Below are 23,782 nucleotides of genomic sequence, written 5' to 3'. Positions count from 1 at the left end.
TAAAACAGACCCCTTAGAAATTACATTTTGGAGACCCACAGGGACTTTGGTGCAATAGAGACCAAATCCTGAATCTCCCCAACACTGAGTCGACACGCTTGTGGCTTTTCGTAAATTTATACTTTGATAATTTAATAAATTTCCTTCATTATGAAATTGGAGTATTCATTTATAACAAACAGAATCCCAGAATGGGTCAGGTTGTCAGGGAACACATCTGGTCCAATGTTCCAGCTCAAGCAGGGTCATCCCAGAGCACAGGCACAGGATTGTGTCCAGCTGGCTCTGGGATATCTCCAGTGAGAGAGACTCCACAGCCTCTCTGGGCAATCTGTGAGAAAGCAATCCCTAACAAGCAAGCTCTAAGTGATGTCCAGATGGTAGAAAGACAAATTAGATTGTAGAATTGCCTTGTTAAGGTTTAGGGCTTGACATGTTTCAGTGATCTCAGACCTAGGGGGAGGTTACCAAAGGGAAGAAGGGTGTACCACTCTTAGCTGACATAAAGAATGCAGAATTTAGGGGTACAGGCTGTTTGGCAGAACACCCAGGATAAGGAAGAAACTAATGAAAACAGCTGAGCAACTGTGCTGAAATCTGGCTGGGTAAGAGGTAATTCTGGCAGGGGCAAATTGTCACCACTGACTCACAGACCAAAACCCCACTAATTTAAGAGAAAGACTGAGCATGCAGACTAATTAGCACTGGAAGCAAGAGGATCATTAACCAACAGAAGACAGAACACTAAGTAATAAGCGAACTAGATAACTTGTAGCCAATAAACACCAACGCCTCGGTTTGTTAAAATCCACAAAAAGGGAAAACTTCTGCCAGTTGTCGCGCTGCCTTTGTGGAATTGCCACCCAGCCATTTTTCTTCGCAGAACTACAAACAAATCCAACCCCTTGACTCTGAGCGCGGATGGGCCTTTGGCACAACGGGGGGGAAGCAGATTTTGGGAGAATCGCGGGACAATCGTGGGACAATCGGGGACAATCCCGGGACAATCGCGGGACCGGCACCGGGACCCGCACCGGAGGGGGCGTGGCCGCCCCGCGGAGGCCCCGCCCCCGAGCCCGCGGAGGGAGTGGCGCATGCGCAGTGCGCCGGCCGTTACCTGTCAGCGGCGGCGGGCGGTGGAGGAGGCGGTGGCGGCGGCGGGATGGAGGGGCTCATCCCGCTCGTTAACCGGCTGCAGGATGCCTTCGCGGCGCTGGGCCAGAACTGCCTGCTCGACCTGCCGCAGATCGCGGTGGTGGGCGGGCAGAGCGCCGGCAAGAGCTCCGTGCTGGAGAACTGCGTCTCCAGGTGAGGGGCGGCGGGCACGACACCCCCGCGCTCTCCCCCCGCTCCCCCCGCACGGCCCGCGGCGCGCGCTGCTCCCAACGGCCGCGGCGCGCGCCCCCCTCAGAGCGGCCAGGGCGGGGGGGGCGATGTCGGGCGGGGATGGAGCAGGAGGCGTTTGGGGGACAGTTCGCGGCTCCGAGCCCACCGTGGGTGCTCGGTCCCCACCGAGGATGCTCGGTGTCCCTCCCCCCGCGGTGCCTCGGGGGTGGCGAGGCGGGCCCTGGCCCGGCAGAGCCCGTGATGCGATGTGCGCGATGCGGGGAAGCCGCCGCGGCTCCGCTGCGAGCGCGTTCGTGTGCCCGCTCCGTGTGTGCGTGTGTGTGTGTGGGGGTGACCGCTGCCTGAGAGGAACGAGGTGTTTAAAGCCCCAAATCCTAATTTCGGGGCGATGCTGCCTCTGGGCGCCTCATTCCTCCCATCCCACCGCGTATAAATTCGCCCCGTCCCGACGCGCCTGTGGGTATCCGAATCGCGCCGTCATTAAGGTTGGAAGAGCCCTCCAAGATCGTCAAGTGCAACATGCGCATCGTTTCTACCAAATCACTGACGGGAAAAGGGGGAGCCTGGCGATTCAGGCGGTGCTTTCTGACGGCCAGGCTGTGCCTCTGGAGCCATCCCGAGGTAAACATGGGCTTCACGTGCTGCTTGATGAAGTTCCTGCTGCGTTCGCCTCAAATAGCTGCGGGCTCCTGCAGGGAGGTGGTGCTCCCGCAGCCGAGCTGCGATCCTAGCCCGGATTATGGGGTCGAAATGCTGTTGTGTGTCGGTGATTGGGGGACTTCGATGCGTGGAGATCTTCACCGAAGGTAATATTAAATGCTGTGATACTCCACAACCTGGCCGTGTGCCAGGCTGCAATAGCTCTTGATACGCGATATAAAAATACTGTATAGTGGTTCTTCATCTCTCCTTCAGAACTGTGTTAAATGTCAGTTCTTCCTCTTCGTTCTCCTTGAAGACTGTAGTTAGCTATTGGTGTTGACAGTACTGGCAAGTCTCTCGAGTCCGGAAAACATAAATGAGATCCACAGAAAGCACAATTGCCTATCAAATTATTACTGTTTTCTTCAAACAAGTCCTTAAAAAGTATTTTGGTAACCTTTTGAGCTATGTGCCCACAAAGCTGTGCGAAGCACATGTGCTGAGGGGAAAAAGCACCTTCATTTTTCAATGGTCAATGAGGCTATTTTGGTGGCTGAGTGAGGTGGGCTGATGTCGGTCTCTGGATCCAGCTGTGCCGATGGAAGATCATGCTGCTCCCAGATGCTCGTCGCTGCTGGGCTGCCCGAGGGATGTGCTCCATCTGATCCGCAGGTGGAGCTGTTCTTTTGAGCCGCCTGTATGTGCCCGGTGGAGCAAAAGGTGAAAAGGAGCAGTTTGTGCTGCTCTGGTCTGTTTGGCCAGGAGGCTGCAATCAGCTGCACGAGTGAGCTGTGGGCACTTCTAGCAGGACTTAGGAAGGAGAGCTAAGGGCAGGAACTTTTTTACTCGTGTAGTTATTCACTGTGCAGCCTGCAGACACTTCAGTCTCTTCAGAGAAGAGATTACAGGCTGCTATGAAACACCTGAATGTCTCTGTCACATGGGATTTGGAATTGGGATTCTTTCAGCCTGGTTTCAGAGTTCCACATCATTGTTTTATGCAGTAACTTCTTGAGATTCAGCATGAACTGATCTGTAGTACCTCCCTACTTGCACCTTAGAGCCTGTTGCAAAAATGACATTAAACTGCATTGTTTTAAACCTATTCCACAGGACTTGAGTGAGGATATTTTGCTTGTGCCTTTCCTTCAGGCTAAGTACGTGTGGTCAGCAGATGTGCCCTGGCTAAGCTGTGAAAACTTGGTTTTGAACCCTCAGAACCAGATTAATAAATATCCATGAGCTCAGAAGAGGATTTTGCTTGTTAGATCAGCAGACAAATGGCCTGTGTCTCTTTTTAGTAAGCCATAGGATATTCCTGTTTTTATGGGATAATGCAGCTGCTCTCTGCACACAAGTTTGTTTCATCCACATCTGTCTTAATATGGCTTGTAGAGGCAGAAAATCTCCCTGTAGAGCCATGCTGCCCTCATTTCTCTTTGTTACTGTTATATTGCATGACCTGTGGCAACCACAGAGCCAACTTTAACTAATGGTAACACAGCTTTGAAATTGACATGAAAATAAAACAATCCTTGCAAACTTGCTCTGAAGTTTGACCATTAGGTTCTCATGCCTTTTGTTTAGTTTTTTTTTTTGATTTGGGTTGTTTTGTGGTTGTGGGGTTTTATTTGTTGTTTTTTTCTTTTTTCTTTTTTTTTTACCACATGAATCATTATCATGAGTAGATTTTGAACTCAGCCTTCAGAGAGATATTGAAGAGCTCTTTTCTTCAGGAGTAGCTGTAATTGGTGTGAGGAAGGCACAATATCCTCCATGGGTGTTGCTAGGTGGTTGTATTGTCAGTGGAGCTGTGGTGAGGTTGGCAAGGCAGTTTAAACTCTAGGATCAGGTTGTTATTCCCTGCTCTCTGTAGCCCTACAGCACTGTGGGGGTTTCAGATTCCACAAAACCCCTGGTTGTGCAAAGATGACTTTTTTTTTTTGCACTTGGACAGTAGAAACTATTTTCTGACTTGCAGGTGGTATCATGAGTTAGAGCTTCTTTAAGGCTCCTTGGGCTGTGCAGGGTTATCCTCTGCCTCGTTTATGCACTGCCAGCACTTTTCCAGAAGGGTTGTGAGGAATCTGGTGTGGCACAGGGGTGTGGGCTGGGTGCTGCAGAATGAATGACACACATCCATCGCTGCCTCAGGGCCTGCTCAGGTGCACACAGGATCCTTAATGACCAGCAGCAGGCAGGGAATGTGCTGGGATCAGCTCACATGTGTTCTGCATAGATGGTGGTGTCGAGTGAGGATGGATTCTGCAGGAATTGTGGGACACCCAGAACTACTTGTCTCCTTGTAGCCAAGCTGGAATCAATGTGTCAGATCTCCCCAAGTGTGCATTGTTGTTTGGATTAGCATCCCCTGAGGAATGTGGAGAGTTTCCTCTTTGAGTACTGCTCCTCTGTGTGTAGGGAGACAGTTTCCTGTGGTAGGCAGGGACTGTGTGTGAAGGTTTTTCTCCCAGGATTCTGGCTACATTTAGATGCAGAGATTCTGGAGAGCACCTGAGGACAGCAGTCATTTCCATTTATGGGTAAGCCCTTCATGTGTTCATAACTGGAGCTCATGGTGTGTGTTTGAGGAAATGAAGTTGTCTGAAGAGCAAATGTTCTTCCCACCTCCTTCTGCTTCTCTTTGTAACAGGAGTAAATGTGCCCAGGAAATGTTGAGGCAGCATTGAAGCAAAGGATCTAATGCAGCCTTGTGGAAGGGGATGGTTGGAGGGTGATTCAAAAGCACAAAGGAGAGTGAAACAACGAATGCCAGAGAATTGCCAGTGGGAAAAGGTACTCAGCCTCTCAGTGCTGTGCTCCTGAGCAGTGCAGGGCCAGGAGCCTGGATGCTGTTTGTGCTTTTCAAACAGGCTTTTGATAATAATTAGGTTATTTAAAAGAAAACTACTGGCAGGAAGCAATCCCTGTAAACTGTGTTTGGAGAGAAAGCACTTTCTATTATTTCATCTGTAGCCAAATGGGTTTTTCAGATAACTGAAGGCACAAACAGCAAGCTGCCTTGTCAGAGCCTCCTTCTTCAGAAATCAGAACCTTGTTTTACCCTTAAAAATAGCAAGGAATTAATAATTAGGTTTCCAGCTTGAAGGCTCTTCACTTCCCTTCCTGCCTAATATAATCCAAACTGCATGAGGCCAAATAATTGTTTTATAAGAGATGTGAACCCTTGATTGTAAGCCTGTCAGTCACCATCAAACAGGCACTTTCGTTTTAAGAGCCCCAGGTCTGATTGTGTAATTCAGCTTTACAGCTTTTTGATCTGAGATGCTTTTGACAATCTTAAGGCCACTGCATGTAAGTAGAGCTATTTATTATGACATATGTAGTGATTATTTCTTTTTGAAATTACTGTTCCTCGTGTGCTCAGCTCATTCTGTTCTGCTTGAGATGGAGGTTGTGAAAAGACTGTGTTGAGTCATTAGGAGAAGAGAAGGGACTTTAACTCTGGCTGCTAGAGCAGAAAATTTCTCTGAAGAATGTAGACACATATTTAGATTGATGCTTCCTGGGGGAGATGTATTAAGATTGGTGCAGGTATTTTATTCTTTTAGTTACTAGGCATTGACAGAAAAACTTTTTGACAGAAAATCTCCTCTTTTGTGAAGCAGGCAGGAAAAAGCTAAGCAGTCAAGCTGAATACAAACTGAGATGTGGTGCTGTGTACTCTTTTTTAATCTTAAGGATCTTCTGGAAATGAGAGTCAGCCACTCCTTTTCCTGACTAATTAAGACATAGTACAGCTTGGAGTACACTATTGAGTATATTAGCCTAGTTATCAAAATGGTGTGGTGCAATGAAAGCAGGGATGTTCTGGGTATTTAATTTATTAGAAACAGCAGCAAATGAGACAGTTCATTTGGGTTTCTTCTTGCATTTATACATTGAAAAACAAACTGGCTCTTTAGATGGGATACAGATGCCTTAAATGTAACTCCATGGTCGACTTAAAGTTCTTCTTTTTTTCCTTCAAGTCTTGAGAATTGATATATAGAAAGTAAAGGAAATGTGTATTAAAAAACAGACATGCAAAAAATATGCTGTTTTTTCAGCACCACCCCACATGTAATTTTTTTCCTCTAAAATTACTTTGAGGATTTGTCTCTTATTTTTTGGCATGTAAATTTTGCCAGTTAAGAAAAGCTGTACTCTGTCATGAGGCAGGCATAGTGTAGGGAGCTCTGCCCTTTACTGTGGCATTGAAGTTCAGCATATCAGGCAGTTCAGAGATGCTAAATCAATAAATAACGCTTCACTTTTGTAAAGTGCACCTGAGAGAATATCTTACTATAACTTCAGCATGCTGTGTACAACCAGGCTATTGTAGCATTTAGTGAACACAAGTGTAGTATTTGAAGTCTGTGCTCTAGACTTCAGAAAAACTTCAAAACCCTGCGAAAAGCAATGTTCAAAAACCCCAGTCTGGTCTCAAGTGCCTTGTGAGGAATCAGTGCTGCAGATTCAGTGGCAGTTGTTAGTGGGAGTTCAATCCGTCAAGGTACTGGAGGTGGCTGCACTCCTGTGATGGTTTTTAGAGGAGAGCAGACATCTCAGGAGAGGTGTGTGGGTTGGGCTTTTTCTTTTTTTCACACCATAGGTGTCACTGCAGGCTCCCAGCCAGGTAATAATTAGCATTGACTCCATGATTGCTGAAGGCTGATCAGTTGCTTTATTCTCTGTATCATATATTATAGTATACTTATTAAGAAGCCACTAACCCTTACAGTCTGATACAGCTCTGACCTAATTGATCAATCCATCCAAACACCATCCAGTGTCCAATTAAGAAATCACCCTTTGGTGAACAAATCTCCATAACACATTCCACGTGTGCACAACAACAGGTGCAGCAAGTGGAGATGAGAATTGTTTCTCTTTCTTTTCTCTGAGCTTCTCACTGCCTTTCCCAGGAAAATGTCTGGGAAAGTTTGTTCTTGCTCTCTGTGGCCAGAGAGCTGCTCCACACAGAGGAATCTACTTCACTTGATCCAGACTTCCCTAATTTTTAATACAGAGGCACTTGTGAAAGTTTCACAGATTGTCTGACTCTCTAGACTCTCGTATAATATTCTAAATCCTGTTACTCACTGCCTTCAGGAAGGAGCCCACACTTGGGATCTTGTAGTGTTGAAATCAACAAATAACCCACACCTTTGTTGTCTTGCTGTTTCTTGATGGGCATTGCTGCTGATGTTCCAAGCTTCTGTCACTTTCCTGTGTAGATGAAATAGCAGACAAGAATTTCCAGTTTAGATAAACAGATGTTAGCAATGGGATTGTTTGGACATTCACCAGTAAACACTGGGAGTGATGCTGCTGTGGATTGCAGCACAGACATGGAGGTGTGCACGCTGCTCTCTGCCACTCTTTGCTGTGTGACCTCAAGCAGCTTTTTAAATATTACCTGTATGTGTATCCACGCATGCCTTACCTGGATGTAAAATATAGATTTTTATTCCTTTATTTTTGCCTTGCTTCTAAAGGAAGATGGTAGCATATAATCTTAAAATCAGTGTGGGATAACTGTGATTGTTGTTATGCATTTCTCTTGTTTGAGTGATGGCTGGTTTGGATTTCTGTGTGGAACCAAAAGTGAGCTTTGGATTCTGCTTTGCACAGCTGAGATGTGCCAGTGTTTGCTCATCCCAAAAAGGCACCAGCAATAGCTTAGTCATTGAGAGAGAGATCGTGTTTGTGGTTTGCCTTCCCTCAGTTGATCACTGAGCAAATTGATGATGCTCCTCCAAGTATTTATGGGTTTCTCAACAGTGCCTAGATTGCAGGCTTGAGGGGAGAGACTTTTTGCTTTTTCTGGTTTGGTTTTCTCACTGTTTTAGAGGAGGGGTTAAATGTAATAAAGCCTTCCAGTAAATACAGAAATCTGTGAATTCCCCATTTGCTGTGCTCATATGTAGCAGGCTACTGAGAATCCCTTTAATGCTGTGTGTGTGCAGTGTAAACCTGCAGTGTAAATGTGCTGAGAACAGGAAATGAGCATTATTTAACTGTGACCTTGCATCCTTTTCTTTAGCAAGTTGCATGGAGATGAACAAGGCAGCATTATTGAACTAGAGAGGAGCAAAATCCCGTTTAACTGGGTGCTGGGCTTTGATGTGCTGCCAAGCACTGTTGGCTGTGATAGCCTCTGGGGTGTAAAGGAGACTGTAGCTGGAGATAAGAGAGGTTTTCAACCCAAGTGGCTGCTGATAATGTCAGCTTTTATCATTTGTGCGTGCAAGTTAGGCTTTTAATTCAGTGCCTGATTTCTTTGTTCAGGTGTGCAGGAGATGCACTCTGTGCTGTAATACAGATTTCAGCCCTCACAGATGAGATCACCAAAGCCAGAGAAACCTGGGCACCTGCTCCCTGGTTTACCCTGTGCACATGCACTCAGTGGTGCCCAGCTCTGGAGGATGCTCTGGAGCTGCCTGTGTGTAACTCACCTGCAGACAGCACACAGGGCTCTGCATGGCCAGGAGGAGAAACACTGGGACACATCTCTGCTCTCTGCATGTCAGGGGGAAGTGGGCTCTGTTCCAGCCCTGCTCATCAGCCAAGCCAGAAGCTGCTGAAGAAATTTTGGCATGATCCATCAGAGGCAGTGTTGTGCCCTTGTGTGCTCACCTGTTTATTTGTTCAGGTGCTAAACAAATGTTGGCAGAAGATCCTCGATGTCTGTCACATCTGGGAGAGAGGCTGAGAAGCTCAGCAATCTGCAGCCTAATGACTTTGGTAGTGTTCTGGGAAGTAACAGCACAAAACACTCTTTGAGTCAGGCTTCTAATATAAATCTTTCTTGGGGTAATAATTCAGCAGAGAGATGGGAGATGATGGCTGATATTAAATTGCACTGTTGAACTAAACAGACTTTACATTGTCCTGAACAATATATTAATTTGTACATACCACAGGTTCAGAGAAGGATAAATGGGCAGGTAGAAAAGGATAAAATGGCTGGAGAAGAGAAGCTGTTCGAGAAGCTTGGCTCACTTGTTTTGGAAACAATCTCCTTTCCCCCTTCCTTCTGTAGTTGTCTTCCTGTCCATAAATTGATGCTCTTTGTACTGCAGTTCTCACTGTGTATATATTCCAGAGGGAGTACAGAAATTGAATCCAGTTACATTCCAGCTCTGCAAAATGATCTGAAATGGCTTGTACTGTACCCAAAAATATATCAAAAATGTATCAAAAGCAGTAATTGTACAGTTTGACACCTTGTCTGCTACAAAAGAGAAATATATTTTCACAATGCTTCTGAAAAGTCCTTGAATTTTGTGTCACAGCTGACTCTGCACTGTGCTACTGTTTAAAAAGTCTGTATTGATGGATCCCAGCTCAGGACAGTGGGATTTGGGAGGAAGAGCAGCAGATTGTCAATTCCAAAAACCCAGAAAAAACAATATCTAAAAGATTTGTCCTGACAGAGTATCAAGAGGTGAATTATTTGCCAAATGCAATTATTTCTGTAGTAATTAGCTTCGTGTTGCTGATATCCCTGGTTTGTTGGGACATGTTGTTTTCTTTCTAATCCTTGCAGTCATATTTTTATCTCTGATTATATTATGGAGGAAAACTTCTTACTCAAATCTTTCTGAAGAAACATTGTTAATTGCATTTGGCAGGTGGAAGTGATTGAAAAAAACCCCAAACAGCCAAGGTCTATTTGGAGCAGTGACAACAATTTAAAGTGAGTGAAGAATTTTTGTTGTTTGTTTCTTGTGTTGAGATACAGCATCTTGCTGCATTAGTATTCATCCTGAGAATGGATGGGCTTTTATGCACCAACATCCTATGCAAATGAGTCCTTTCCTAAAAGCAAACATATCTGATTAGGGAGAATAAGTTGTTCTGCAAAGTCCCCTTTATTCTTTTTGACACCAAAATTCTGGGGATTGTTGGGCTTTCTTTGTGTTTTGTGCTTCCTTTCTCCCCCTTCCAGCGCCGCTTGGAATTGACAGAGAGCACCGTTGGGCAGGAAATAGCAGAAGCTTTTGTGAAATCTTAAAAGGGCCAGAGGAAAAAGGGCATTTTCACCCATGGAAGGAGGATGATGCAGCAGAGGGCTGGCTGCCTGCCAGGGAGGACAGATGCACTGTGCATGCCGTGCCTTGCCCACGAGCCTGCACATTGGCAGCTCCCCCTCTGCTCAGCCAGCACAGCTCAGCACAGCACAGAGCACTCTTCATCTCACACCCTGCCCTTTGCAAGTCTGCAGTCCTGTAAGCATTGATGAGATTTAAAAACTTTCTGTCATGTGAAAGACATTTTCTTGTGAGTGCATTTTCTTTCCTTGAGCCAGTGAACAGTCTTGCCTTTTTCTGTGTGGGGTACTGGCACTGCTGTCAAAATGCAGCCTTAGATTGCTCTGTGCCTTCCTAGGCTTGAGTTCAAATGTCCCCTACTTTGGAGAACCTGTTGATCCCAGTTTTGTTTAATGGAAAACTTCACCATTGGGACCAGAGTAATTTTTGGCACTGATTTTCTCATAGCCCTGATGTCTAATGGGGGATCTCCCCCATGATGTCTAATGGGGGAGATGTGATAACTTCTGTCATCTTGTTGGGCAGAAATGCTGCTGTACTTACAGGAAGCATCTTCCAGATCCAAGAGAATTACAATGGCAGGGATTTCTGAGCCTGCTCTCTCCCCAGTCTTCAGTATGAAGAGGAATCTCAAGCTTTGCTTTCTCACCTGAGTGCTGCCTATTGAGCATACTTGTTACGGAGCTCCCCAGTTAGTGTGACTGGAATCCCCTGCCAGTTTTTCAAGGACTTTTCAAAAATACCTTTTTTGTCACATTTAGAATCAACGCTCTCATATTCCCACAGCTGGGTCTTTTTGAGTAGACTTTTGTGTTTAACATTGCCTTCTGGGATTTTTATAGTTGGTCTCAATTCCAATAAAGGAGTGGAGGGAAAAGGGACCCAAAGAGACCTTTTAGGCTGCTAGCTGCAGTGCTGTGTAAGATTTTCAACACTTTATTTTTTATTTTTCTTTAATTCAACCTGTGTTCTTACTTGAAAGTGGTGGATAGGATAACTGGGGTGTCTCTGCTTTGCTGTTGAGGTCCAGTAGTTCAGCAGTGGTGGTGAAGGACATTGATGGGTTGGAAAATGGCTTCTCAAAACCAAGTTTATGTACCCTGCTTGAGAGGAGGAGGAGGAGCTGACAGCCCTAAGGTATCTGGATACTCTGTTTATTTGCCCCTAAAGCCCTGCACATACTGCATGGGCTGAAAGTGTGGTTACTGTGCTTGATTGAGCAGGTTAATTAAAATGATCCATCAGTAGAAGGAAGATTTACCTTGAAAGAATGGCTGCTGCAAACTGAGACCAAACATGAACTAAACACCAGCCATCTATGCTGTGTGGTTTCAAAAAAAACACTGGAAAGATCAGCACAGGGCTTCAGGAGCTGATACATCTGAGATCACTAAAAATCCACAGCCTCTAAAATGCATTTAGCATGCCTGGGAGGCCTAATTAAGATCAGTATCATGGTCTTCAATAAAGCAGATTAATTGTCTTGTACACCTTCCTGTTAGGCCATTGAACAAAGCTCTGGGAGACCCCTGACTGACAGACATTGTGCCGAACAAAAACCCATTTACTCTTCTGGAATTAATGAAAGGAGGTGAGGAATCAAGTGGTGACTGACAGTGAGAGCTGGTCCCTGCACTTGGAGCTGAGGAGGAACAGCCTACATGGCCAAATCTCAGTGTCCTGTGGAAACACTTCTGTGTTACTGAATTAAAAAGGCACGTGGTTGAGAACATCAAACACAACTGAGGCAGTGCCTTTGAGCCTTCTTGAGAACTTTGTACTGGCACTTGAAGGGGGATGTGTCTTGTGCTGGTGACGACAAATCTCATGGACTTAATTCCTAAGAAAGCCTCTGTGTAAATGCAAAGTACACTTCCCATCTCTTGGACATACCTTGCTTTGTAATGAATGGGAACTGAGTGAAGGATCTGCTGCTGGATCCTGGTGGGGCTGGTGAGCACAGGAGCAGGTGAGATAGAGTGAGCACATCTGCAGATGTAAATTTTTACCATTAAGACTTCTCCTGTTGCAGGTTACCTGGGTGGGGTTTATGGGGTTTAAAAACCCATAAAACCCCTGGGTGGGGTTTATGGGGTTTTTTAAAACCTGATGAAAGAAGTTAGAAATGTTTCATGCCTCCCATCCTCAGGCTTACACTGGACCGTGGTTTTTCCTGTTTGTGGAGCTTTTCAGCACTTTGCTCTGAGGCTGACTATGAGAAATGGAAGCAAAATGAAAGCTTTTTGAGTACCTCTGTGTGTTTTGCACAGCGCTTGGAGATGCTGTATGGACATGTGTCAGTGTTCTGTGAAACTGTGTGGTCTCTTGCACAAGGCATGGTCATTCAGCTGCTAATGTGGGCCACAAGTGCTCCTGGTGTGCCAGGCTGGAGTTGAGTAAAACAATAAACACTGCTGGAAAAAGGCCCAGGAAAACTTTTGACTTTGGACGCAATTGCTTCCTATTGCAATTAAAGCTGTGTTGCATTCCTTGGCAAAACTTGGGCATAAAAGCCTGTAGGGAGTGCTACCAATGCACTGTTGTTTTATTAGCTGCTGCTGGATCAGGGCCTTTCTGCATTTGGGGGTGGTCTGGGGCCTTGGGATGGACTTTGTGTTAGTGGCAGAGCTCTTGTGCCATTGCTGGTGTTGTCTGAAAGAGATGGGTCATTTCTGCTTCTTGTGAGGAACTCTGGTTTTTGTCCTGAGCCTGGCACCTTTCTGTGCTTTGTGAGAAATGTGGAGCCTTTTTCTTTGGAGACAATTCTGATTTTTTTAAACAATTCATCACTATCAATTAAATTGTTCATAGCTCTTTAATTAATGCAGTTACTGTGTAAACATTGACTTTTTTCTTGGTTATTTGATTTGCTGGATTCCCCCTATGTTTTGTAAGAATTAATTATGTTGGTATTGATGTAAATTAGTTTATCCTGTGTGATACTGGCCATGTAACTGATCTAAGCACTGAACATTTCTCAGCCCTATACTGGCAAAGAAAAGCAAATGTAAGTTATTCTTTTGAAACTACAATAAGTTTTAAACAGTGATGCATCATCACTTTTCACACAAACTGGGGATTTTTCTGTTTCATTTCATCTTTTCTTTTTTTTTAAACATAATAAATACTGTTAGTGTGCTGAAGATCTAAATGGAGACTCTCCATGGAAATCCCCTGAAACAAGTTATGTTTATTTGATATTTGAAACAAGTTGTGTTTTCCTGTGGAAGCTGCAGTCCTGCATTATGCTGAGACCACCTCTCCGAGGAGCCCCTGTCTAGTTTGCTTTTCAGCATTTCCCTACAGTTTCTGCCCTTCCTGAAATTTCCATCTCTTCCACGAGGCTCTTCAATGAATGAGTATTTAAATTACTTTTTCACCTTAAAGCCCAAACTGGCTTGTTGTTATAAACTGCTGAAGTGTTGCTGTGACCAACTTGTTTCACCATCCTGTGGCATAAGTTTGAGACCTGGCTTTTAGCAAGCCAAATTCAAGCCACTGTATGTTCCTTTATGCATTAAACAAACAATAGTCACCAAATTTAGTAGATACACTTGTCCACATCTCTGACACTGAAAATATGCAGTGCTAAAGAAGACAACACAGCTTATGTTATGCAGTAATATATAATATTAAATTAAATAAAGAATAAATAAAATTAAATTAATAAATATGAAGACATGAGTAATTTTATAGGATAAAAATTTTTTAGCCCTGCTCTTGAAAATATTTAGCAATATTCTAACAGCTGAGTGCAGTCTAAGATTGACAAGTTCCTGAAGTTCCTGGCAGATCTGGCTGTTTGCCTCCTCTCTGCATTTGAGAAGTTCAGCCCTGGCCAGGCCTTGCTGATGGGCTGTGCTGTCACTGCTGAGCTGCTACAGCTGCTGTCAGCTCAGTGCTTTGTGTGACAATGCTCTGAGGGTGAGGATGGAAAGGTAGCTGCAATCTTAATTCAGGATGAATGTCTCTTAAAGGAGCAGGGCTTTCATTCCCAATGAGTTTATTCTTTCCTGCACTCCTCATTGCTAGCTGGCCCTGCAGTTGTGCACAGAGCTGCTCTCAGGCTCACTGCCCCACCACAGACAACAGCCTTTTCTCCCCTTGTTGGTGCCTTTGAGCACCAATTCTCAGGCATGAATGTTTTCCTAGATGGATTTCTCTGCAGCTGCCTCAACTCTGATGTGAATTTTTTATCCCACCTTTCACTGAACAGATGTGTACATGCTAACCAAAAGGTGTGATAGCAGCTGTCTCAAATCTTAGAAGAATGTTAGGGTGTGCCATCAGGGCCTGGAGAGGCATTGTCCTTCTGGTCAGAAGGAGCCTCTGAGACTTGGCTCTGTTCATTCCTGTTGCATTTCTTGCTGCTGTTACTTGTACGAGTTGTGGGACCGTTTCTGATCCAGAGCTGTTTCCTTCAGCACCTCTTACAAACCCTTTAGAGAGCTGCCTCCTGTCCTGTGGATGTCAGAGTAGGCATTTCTGCAGGAGTTGTGCAGCATTTAACCTGATTTCCTGCTGTGTGCTACTAGGTTGTTTTTCCTAAAACATGCAAGCTGTGTTTCAGATTTGGCTTACATTTCTGTGCGTGTTTAAAAAATTGCCTTTTTTTCCTGTAAGTAGAGTTTATGTATTTATTTGTAACATCTGATTTGAGCTGTACAGAGAATGTACAGAACCTGCAGAGAACTGTACCGAACCTGTACACAGGTGCTGAAATTTCAAATGTTAAAAGAAATTCCCTATCCCTGTGGGCATATTGACGTCAGTGTCTCTTTCATAGAGGTAAAACACCCATTCAGTGGTTAAATGGTGGGGGAGAATTTTCTCCTGAGCTCTCCCTGTGAAGCCCATTACCCTCATTCTTTGACTTCTTCCCTTTTAAAATGTGCATTTGTAGCAGAAGTTTTATGTCCTGTTGTGTTGGTTATGTGATCAACACAGCTCTGCCTCTCACCAAGCAGGAACCTCTCTCTGCTGATGTTTGCTTGAACAGAAAACAGTTCAGCTCCCTGGACAGGGGCGGAGGATGCCATCACTTTTGGGCATATTAAGAGCATGTTCTGAAGGAGAATTGTTGTCTTAACCTTTCTTTGTAATTTTGCTGTTGGGGAAAGGTGAGCATTGTGTACACAGGGAGCTGCATTAACGCAGTGTTCTTTACTGCTGAATGTGCTTACTCTGAAGCACAAAATCAATAAATCTTTTCAGCCTTTGACTCCCCAAAGGATTTTCTTCTCTCTTGTGGTGCTGTAGAGGACGCTGGTTTAGGTGACCACTTTGTCCTGAGTGGCAATTCATTTTAGTTTCCTGATGGGAAAAAAAGAAAATATATATAAAAAAGATATTAAATGCTTGAAAACCAATGTATGAAACTGTAATCTTAATCTTAATTTGGTACCTCCTGGCTGCATTCATTTCAGTGCACACAGAAGTACGACCATGTTCCCATTACTATTTTCTGTTTCCCCATGAGAAAACAGCAGTAGGTGTTCATTGAGGGGCAGCTTTCTCTCCATTAGCAGATACTGAAATTATGACAGAGACCTATCTGAAGGCTTTTGGCATCTCTTTAAGCTAATTCCTCTCTGCTGTTGCTGTCTCAAATGTCATAAAGCATCACAGCAGATTGAAATCAGTACACCTGATGTTTTTGCAGTATTTTTGCTTTAGAGATTACTTGAATTCCTAATTAATTGTTCTTCTGCCTGCAGGTCTGAGTTTGGATAGGGAAGTTAATGAGTGAGTTTGTGTTTGAACAGCCTCCCTTTTATGGTGTGCTTTGGTTTGCAGAGTAATCCCACAGTAATCCCACATTAACAGGTACTGGGAAAGGGAAACACAATTTAGCTACAAATTAACACTGTTTCATTCAAAATGCTGGGGAGTTCTAAAGTGGTGTGGGGCACAGGACAGCTGGCCTTACCCCTCAGAGCCTCAGAACTGCTTGCTATGTTATTTTTATTTTTTTTATGTCTAGATGTTAGGAAGGAAACCTTCAGTACTCCTGTCACAAGTAGAGTTGCTGTGTTTCTTCTCTGCTGAAGCTTTGTCACTTTTTGGTGCTTTTGTGTTCCTGGGCCTGTCCTTGCCTGGGACTGCTCAGACCTGACATCCTCTGCTTTGCACAAATAATATCCTGGATGTTTGTGTGGTTTGTTTTTCATAGATGTACCCTCAAGCCCTGTTATAACCACCCAGGTTTGAGTGCAGCCTTTAAAGCAGCTGTGAAAGTCAGGCTTCCATTAAGCAGTGCAAGGTGAGTGTGGAGATCCTCAGTGGCTGTTCCAGGCAGGAGGTGATTGCCCAAGAGGCTGGGGCAGACCTGTGTGAGCAGCTGTGTCTAAAGGGCTGCCAGGGCTGTGCTTTGATCCTTTGGCTCTTTTCCCTCTCCCCATCCCTCCCAAAGACCCTGCACATTCCTGACCTCTGTACAGGCACTCAGGTGTAGAACAGCAGTCACCCACATCAGCTCTGCCCTTGGACTGAAAACTCCTGCCCTAAGCCTTCACTGCACTGCTTTTCTCCTGAGCCAGAGAGGTGAGCTAGCAGTGCTGCTAGGGCAGGCAGGAAAGGATACAGCATCCCTTGTGAGGCAGGAAAAATGAGGAGATTCTGATGAGCTTACACTGATTGTGAAACTGTTTACCCCTGGATTTTGTTCTTCTGAAGATGCTATTTGAAGGGAACACTTTTCAAAGCCTCTCACTGACCCTCATCTCATAGTTTTTAAATGTTTAATAGGTTTGGCAGCTGGGGAAGACACTGAGAAAAATGTGTTATGTTGCTTTGGGTTTCTTTCTTTCCAGTTGCACAAGGAGTCTCCCTGTCTTTAGAGGCATGGAAAGGCCCATGGGGATGCACAATGATATGGCAGAGCTGCTGGGTTTGTTTTCTTGCTTCCTTTCTGGTCCAAGGACACTCTTCCCTCTGTCCCACAGGACTTCTGGTGTTCTGCTTTCACTGAGAAACTTCTGGGCTGATGTGTTGGTGGAAAAGTTATTTGGAGATTTGAACTGGCAGAAATTGAGTGTGTGAAGGAGTAGTGCAGAGTGCTGCCAGTTTGGTTTGTCCAGAGCTCTGGTGTGTGTGTGTGTATTCCTACATCCAGATCCTCTTCAGATTAAATGTGCAGTGATGCCAGAATCATTTGGGTAAATTCAGCTTTAATACACATTTGTCTCCTATGTAATGACTGACTATTATCTTCAACCAAAATTAACAGCCCCACTTTATAGGAGTATTAGCTATAAATCTATGCACACCACCTTTCCATTTCCATGCAGAGGAGGTTCCAAATGAGTCCAACATTTTATGTAACTGCACATTACTTCTGGCTAGTAACTATTTTTTTTAATGTTTCTAGGGATTTTCTTCCACGAGGTTCTGGAATTGTGACAAGACGGCCATTGGTCCTGCAGCTCATCACTGCCAAAACAGGTAATCTCTTCCTCTTTTTGGGTCAATGCCTGGACAAAGGGCTGATGTACTTCAGCAGCAGAAAAACTTCTCTAAGAAGACATGGGCAATGTGAAGGGAGATGCCACCAGACTGTCTGGAACAAAGGGCTGCTGCTCCAAAATTGTATGTTCAGGACCAACTCATCCCATTTCCCATTGTGGGAAAGTGATAATATCTAAATCCTGGAGCACATGGTGAATTGAACCACATCATTACATGCAATATGCTTTGGAAATTAGCTTTGATTTATTCATTTCTTGGTGAGCTTTGCAGTTGTATTAGTTAACACACCAAAATTGCTGCACTTCTGCCTTTAGCTCTTGCTCCAGGGCCCACAGATTTGATTCCACTCAGGCTGTTTTCAGAACTTGTCTTTTTTGGTTGGGCTCACTGCACTAAGTAGAGCAGAAGGTGGATTGGGGGAAAACAAGGGTTCTGTGTATTTGTCTGGTCAAGATTAGAAATATTTTTGGTTGTACCACTAAGCTATGGGACATATTGAGGTCTTTCATGAGAATTCAGCACTCTGTACTCTTCCACAGGGCACTTGATCTGCTGGGGTGTAGCTCAGCTCCCTGGCATAGCTAAAAGCAGTTATGGTTCACCATCATTCCAGTTTCTGGTGTTGTTACTTCTAAACCAATGTAAGCAACAAAATTCTCTGGTTTGCTATTTACTTCTGCTCAAAACAGTAAAAGAAGAAACAAAATAACATCCAAACCAGCACTGAAACAAAAAAGTAGTCTTTGAATTATGTACCATGATGAAACTGGGGAAAAAACCAAAATTATAGCTGCCTGTAAAAGTTCAGTCTGTCCCTGTGTGTGAGATGTAATGAAGTTTTTGTGTGTGTTTCTTTCCTGAAGCTCTTCACAGTGTTCAACAGGGAGGTAGACTGCAGTCTGCTTGGGCTTCAGGGTGTTTTCTGAATTATTGCTTTTAAAATGCCATCATCATTTCGGTGCCCCTATAAAATTTTCCATGCTGTTTACATCGTGGAAGAGAAAGGAAAAACAGGGGAATTCAGGATTTCTGCTTGCTCAGCTTAGAAACTTTGCAATTGTCAAGTGTGTCATAGACTTATAGTGCTTTATATATGGTATATATTAACATTTGCATATATATCTATATTTATGTATATATAACATTTATATATATATATGTTAATATGTTGGAGGAATGAACTCTTGCCATTTCTGCAGCTCTGGCTTTTGGCCTCTGACAGATGATGCAGAAATGCCTGAATGAGGCTTAGCTGTGGAGAGTCTTCCTCTGACTTTTCCAGCACCATGCAAGAGCAGAAGAAACAAAAACTTTGAGCTTTTTGAATCCTTTCAAAAAGACTGAACTGAAGGGACCTGTCATATATTTGACCTCAAATGGTTAAATACTCATTCATTGACACCCATCCTAAACTTACCCTGACTGCTCTGTGTTGACCTTTTTATAAAATTCAGGAGAGCTGAGTTTCAGCCTAATTTTATGTTTCCTGGATGTCAAGGTTTATTTCTCCCTTTGGGAAATGCTGTGAAGTTCTTGTTAGGGATTAAATGCCAAGACCTTTAAAATGCAAGCTTTAATTATTTTGTTACTTTCTTTAAACTTTGTTCCACTGTTGTTGTTTTTGATGGTGAAATTCCAAGTAACTTTATCTTTTAAGTCACCTTTATCTTTGTGAACTAATTTTAAGAAAAGAAAATAAAGAAAACTGCTTAGAGAAGCACAGTGTTCTTTTACAGGAAGCAGATGCTGGGCTGATTTCTGTGAAGCCCATAATTATCCAAAATGTTACAGAATAATTAGAGGGCTGGATCAGCTTTTTGTTACTGTAGTAAACAAAACGAATTTTTAATCCTAGGTTTTTTCTTGAGGTTTAAAAGAAACTGGTTTTAATTTTGGAGTGTTCCTTGGGAGAGAGGGGGCACTTTCTATGCAGGCATGCACAGATGACTACAAGATACTTCAGCAACATTTTGGAAGTGGCTGATATTAATTTTGGAATGTGAATTTGATTGACAAAGGAGGTTAAAGCTTCATTTGAGCCACTGCACTAAGAGATGAAATCAAAGTCAGAGAAAGCTTTGCCCATCCATTATTGGGTCAGGCATGGCATGGAAGGGGGCAGCAGGAATTGGCTGGGAGGGGTTCCCAGGGATCCTCCAGCATCTGAGAGGTCTGGGTAAAGAGCTGGTACCCCTGCAGGGGTAACACTGAACAATTCCATAGTCAGAAATGCAGCTCATGAGAGATGTGGAATATATATATATATATATATATATTTTTTTTTTTTTTTTTTAAATTTTGTTGACCCATTTTAAAAGTTCTGTGTAGTTTATACAAAGCTATTTCTCAGTGACCTGTTGGCCTCCTTTAGTCACTGCCATGTTTTGGTGGTACCAGTACAATTCCTAAATGGCTTTATGGCATTTGCACTCCACCTTCATGCAAATTTGTACTCTGCTGAAATACTGAAGGCAAATGGCAAATACAAAGTTTTGAATTAAATATTGCAAGTAACAGGCCGGTCTTTAATAGTTTTGAGTATTTTTCTCTGAGTTTGATGTGAGAAATTGTCTTTAAGATGCAAGTGTTGGTGCACAGATGACCTGGGATGAGAATTTCAAGTGTGCTTCTGAGCTGGTGGGTTTTTCTTCCTTTGAGTTGGTGTTCCTTAATTTTTACATTAAAATTTATTTCTTCAACGTTCTAAGTTTTTGTTTCACCTTTGAGTATAGTTCTTAGCTTGGTGGTTTTTTATCTAACACAGCAGTAAGATAAAATAGTTTTTGTTGGAATTAAAGATATTTTAAGTGGTGCTGCTGAGTAAGCTTTAGAAGGTAATGACTTGGAATTTCTGAGATCTTGAGAGATGAGTTGGTGTTTTTGTTGGTTTTTTGTTTGTTGTGGGTTTTGTTTGTGGTTTATTTTTTTCTTTGTGCTGCCACACATTCTGTGTAACCTTAGGCAATCTGTTCTTCTTGCTGTGCTTTCTTCTGCCTCTGCAGGTGAGATCATGACTAGATTCTGAGAGATTAGCTAGTACATTGTTTTTGAACAGCAGTGCCAACAAAAAATATGTGAAACCTTTGTAGTAGGTCTTCTCTTTGTTAAAAACCCATTGCCTGCTGTATAAATCCTGGTATTTATTTACATCTGAAATATCCTGGCTCTAGGAGAGTTATTTTCCTTATTTTGATAACTGGTTTTGGAGCAATTTCAGATTTTCTTCTTGCTTCAGCAGATTAACAGATTTTGAAATTCTTTGCTGAGGTGGACATTTGTTAGAGAAATGAATCATATTTACAATACCCACATTTGAGTTCTGTTAATTAGAATACCAAGTGGAAATTAAATCATACATTTCAAAAGACATTCTGATTTTTTCTGAAGTCTTGCAGATGCTCTTTTCTGTTGAGGTTGTAGAGCTTTAATCCAAATTTCGTGTATTGCAAGATTACTCCTCACACATAACCATCTTCTGTTGCCATCTGGTGGCCAAACCAGTCCTTGAACAGAAAAAGAAAAATAAAAAGAATTTAGGCTGGTTATTTCAGCTAACACAAATGATCTTAGAGACTTCATCAGATGGCAGGCATTTGGAGGTCTTCTTCCTAAAACTGGGAAATGCCACAGTGCCAAGAGCAGGAAAGGAACAGACACTTTACAGGGAGGACAGGCAGACATTCCTGCATCCCACTCTCATTCAGATGATGAACAAGGATGCTGGGGAGATCAGTAAAATTACTGAGCTGTGTACCCCAAAAGCTAAAAAGTGCCACCAGCAGGAGGAAAAGATGGTAATGATGGGTGACCCCTTTTTGAGCTAAGGAAAGGCTCATCCCCCAAACAATAGTGACATCCTGGAAGAGAGACAGTGCTGCCGCTCTGAAATCTGAATTTAGGCTTGTGTAAGGTCAGAGAGACTGCAGATGTTCCTTGCACCTGCAAATCTCCCAGTTGTTGTTGTCTGTAGGGGAGATCTGAGATCTGAGGTCAGCCACTTTTCTATCAGGACCATGAAAATGGGATTTGAGCTTCAGCTCATGTTGAGACAAATTAATGGTACCCACAAATACTTGGTGGGTTTGCCTTGAAGCTTTTTTTTCCTTGATCCCAGCTTGGTGCTCAATGACATTAGGAAAGATGGAATCCCCTCATTAAGATTGAAAAATGGCTCTATATATGCCCATCTTCATAAAGATAATACAGGAAAGTAACAGAAGAATCAAAGATCACCCTTAAGAGAAAGAAATCTGTAAGTAGCTATTAATGAACAATCTGAAAGGTATTTGAGATGAACAGCAGCCAACACAAACTCATCAAGGGAAGGAACCTTGTCATATCAGTGCAATAAATGTTTTTTATTACAAGGTAGCAGGCTTGTAAATTGAGGTGAGGTGGTATCTTACCTTGGCTACAGTAAAGGTTTTGAAATTATCTTCCTTTTTTTGAAAATATCTTGGAAAACATGATTTAGCAAGGACTCCTGTGAGATGGATGCACAGCTGTTCAGAGTGGGACACCCCTCCAGGTCATGTTCAGTATTTTGTATTGCTGGTGGGATGACAGAATGGAGTGAGTTTATTAAGTTGGTGTTTGGCAAATAGAAGCAAGAATATGAAAGGTACTGCTGGGGAGACTTGGAATTCAAATTGCTTGCAAAAGAAGAGAAATATCCCCAAAGTAAGAAGCAATTCAGCTGGGATGTGGTTTTTTTCTGTACTGAAAGGCTGGTATTTGAGAAAAAGGTTGGGTTTCAGAAAAGGACCTGGTGCTCACAGTGAATCTCTGACAGAGCAAAACTCACTGATGTCATGCTGTTGTGAAATACAGAAGTAAACTTTGTACAAGATACCCCACAGAAATGCAGTCCTACAAGATTCTGCTTTTGCTCAGTCCTGGGAAGGAGAGAGCTCTGGTGGGAGCTCTACCTCTGTAAAATTAGGAAAAAATGCCTGGAGGAAGGCTGTGTGAGGGCTTGGAACTACAGAAAGCATCATCCATAGGAAATGGTTGAAAGAACAGAGGGAAATTCCTTCTACAAACAAAAACTTCCAAGGTTGTGGAAGATTATTTCATCCAAAAGAATGCTTTTCCTCCTCTGGTACAAGTGTCTGCCCTTCTAATGAACCATTTCACTGCCCCTAAGAGTGTGACCTGCTATCTTTGGTAGTTACTTTATCAAATATGCACTGTTTTCTATGTTTAATATCTTCTGCTATGATATTCTTGTCATTCTCTGCATTGCCAGGATTTTTTGTTTTAGCTTCAGGAAATGCCAGGGTACTTCTGTTTCTTAGGGCCTTTCTGCTTGAAGGTTAGCTGTGGAATAACTCAGTTTTGAGTATTTCATCTTCATCTTGTTAGAAAAGCTCCAGAAATGGCAAAGCAGAAGGGGGATTGTAGATTGGATAGGACAAGGGCTTTTGATACTTCCTCTCTTTTCAAGGAAGCACCATTGAATAAGATTTGCCATGGTCTAGATTCACTTAACTGCATTTACTTTGTTCAGAAAAAGCTGTCCATCATCAAAGAAAAGGTGAAGTACTTTGGCTGCTGATGTTTATTTGCAGGTTTTTAAAACACCCTCTTGAAATCACTCTTTTGGAAAGAGTTCTGAGGCTTTGGGAGATGCTTTATTGAAGGTAAAAAGTGTTGTTGCTTGAGTGATACCTCCCCAAGGGGCAGTAATAGCAGATACTCCTCCTGTGCTGCCTACATTTAAAATGCTTGCTACAGGCCTACAATTTAATGAACCACTTTTTGGAACACTTTCAGTCCCTTTTGAATACTCTGCACTGGATACTGCCACCAACTTGGAGCAGCTCTGCTTGAAATCAGTCTGGGAGCAGTTCTGAATCCAGGGCTCTGATCCTGGTGAATTCCTGACCTCTAATAACAGATTATTCTGTACAGAGTAAAATCTTTGGGCTTTGTAAGCTCTTGGGCTCAGCCTGATGTGGATCAAGGATGTTTTCCAAAACATCCCTGATGTACTCCTAAGGGCTGATCCTTGCCATTGGCTCTCTTTAGCTTAGAGACAAATTTATGAAATATCTCAAGTGTTTATAGAATTTAAATAGTTTGAGAATAGCAATGGCTGTTTAGTGCTCATAACAGTATATTATTGTGCTAGATTGAATCATAAAAGCTAACAGAGATATAACTGAGAAGAAAAAAGATTTTAAAAGATGAAATCACATTTTAAAGATATGATACCATACCACTAGTTTGGATGATTTGTCTAATTTAATCATAACTGAAGAAAT

The 23,782-nt window shown here is 43.1% G+C and overlaps 1 protein-coding gene across 3 annotated transcripts in view; it reads left to right on the top strand.

The window, feature by feature from the left end:
• Positions 1-1,144: 1,144 nt before the first annotated feature.
• DNM3 (dynamin 3) overlaps positions 1,145-23,782 on the top strand; it is a 168,008-nt gene continuing 145,370 nt past the window's right edge. For all 3 annotated transcript variants that reach the window (XM_054286143.1, XM_054286142.1, XM_054286141.1), the window contains exons 1-2: positions 1,145-1,308; positions 17,419-17,492. In XM_054286143.1, the coding sequence (XP_054142118.1) occupies positions 1,163-1,308; positions 17,419-17,492 (220 nt within the window). In that variant the 5' untranslated portion in view covers positions 1,145-1,162. The remainder of the gene's footprint in view (positions 1,309-17,418; positions 17,493-23,782) is intronic.

Source organism: Melozone crissalis, unplaced genomic scaffold (genome assembly GCF_028551555.1).
Source record: "Melozone crissalis strain CALT ecotype California unplaced genomic scaffold, PUWL_Pcris_2 ptg000045l_1, whole genome shotgun sequence".
Lineage (NCBI taxonomy): Eukaryota > Metazoa > Chordata > Aves > Passeriformes > Passerellidae > Melozone > Melozone crissalis.
This window is presented reverse-complemented; position numbering and strand designations above follow the sequence as displayed.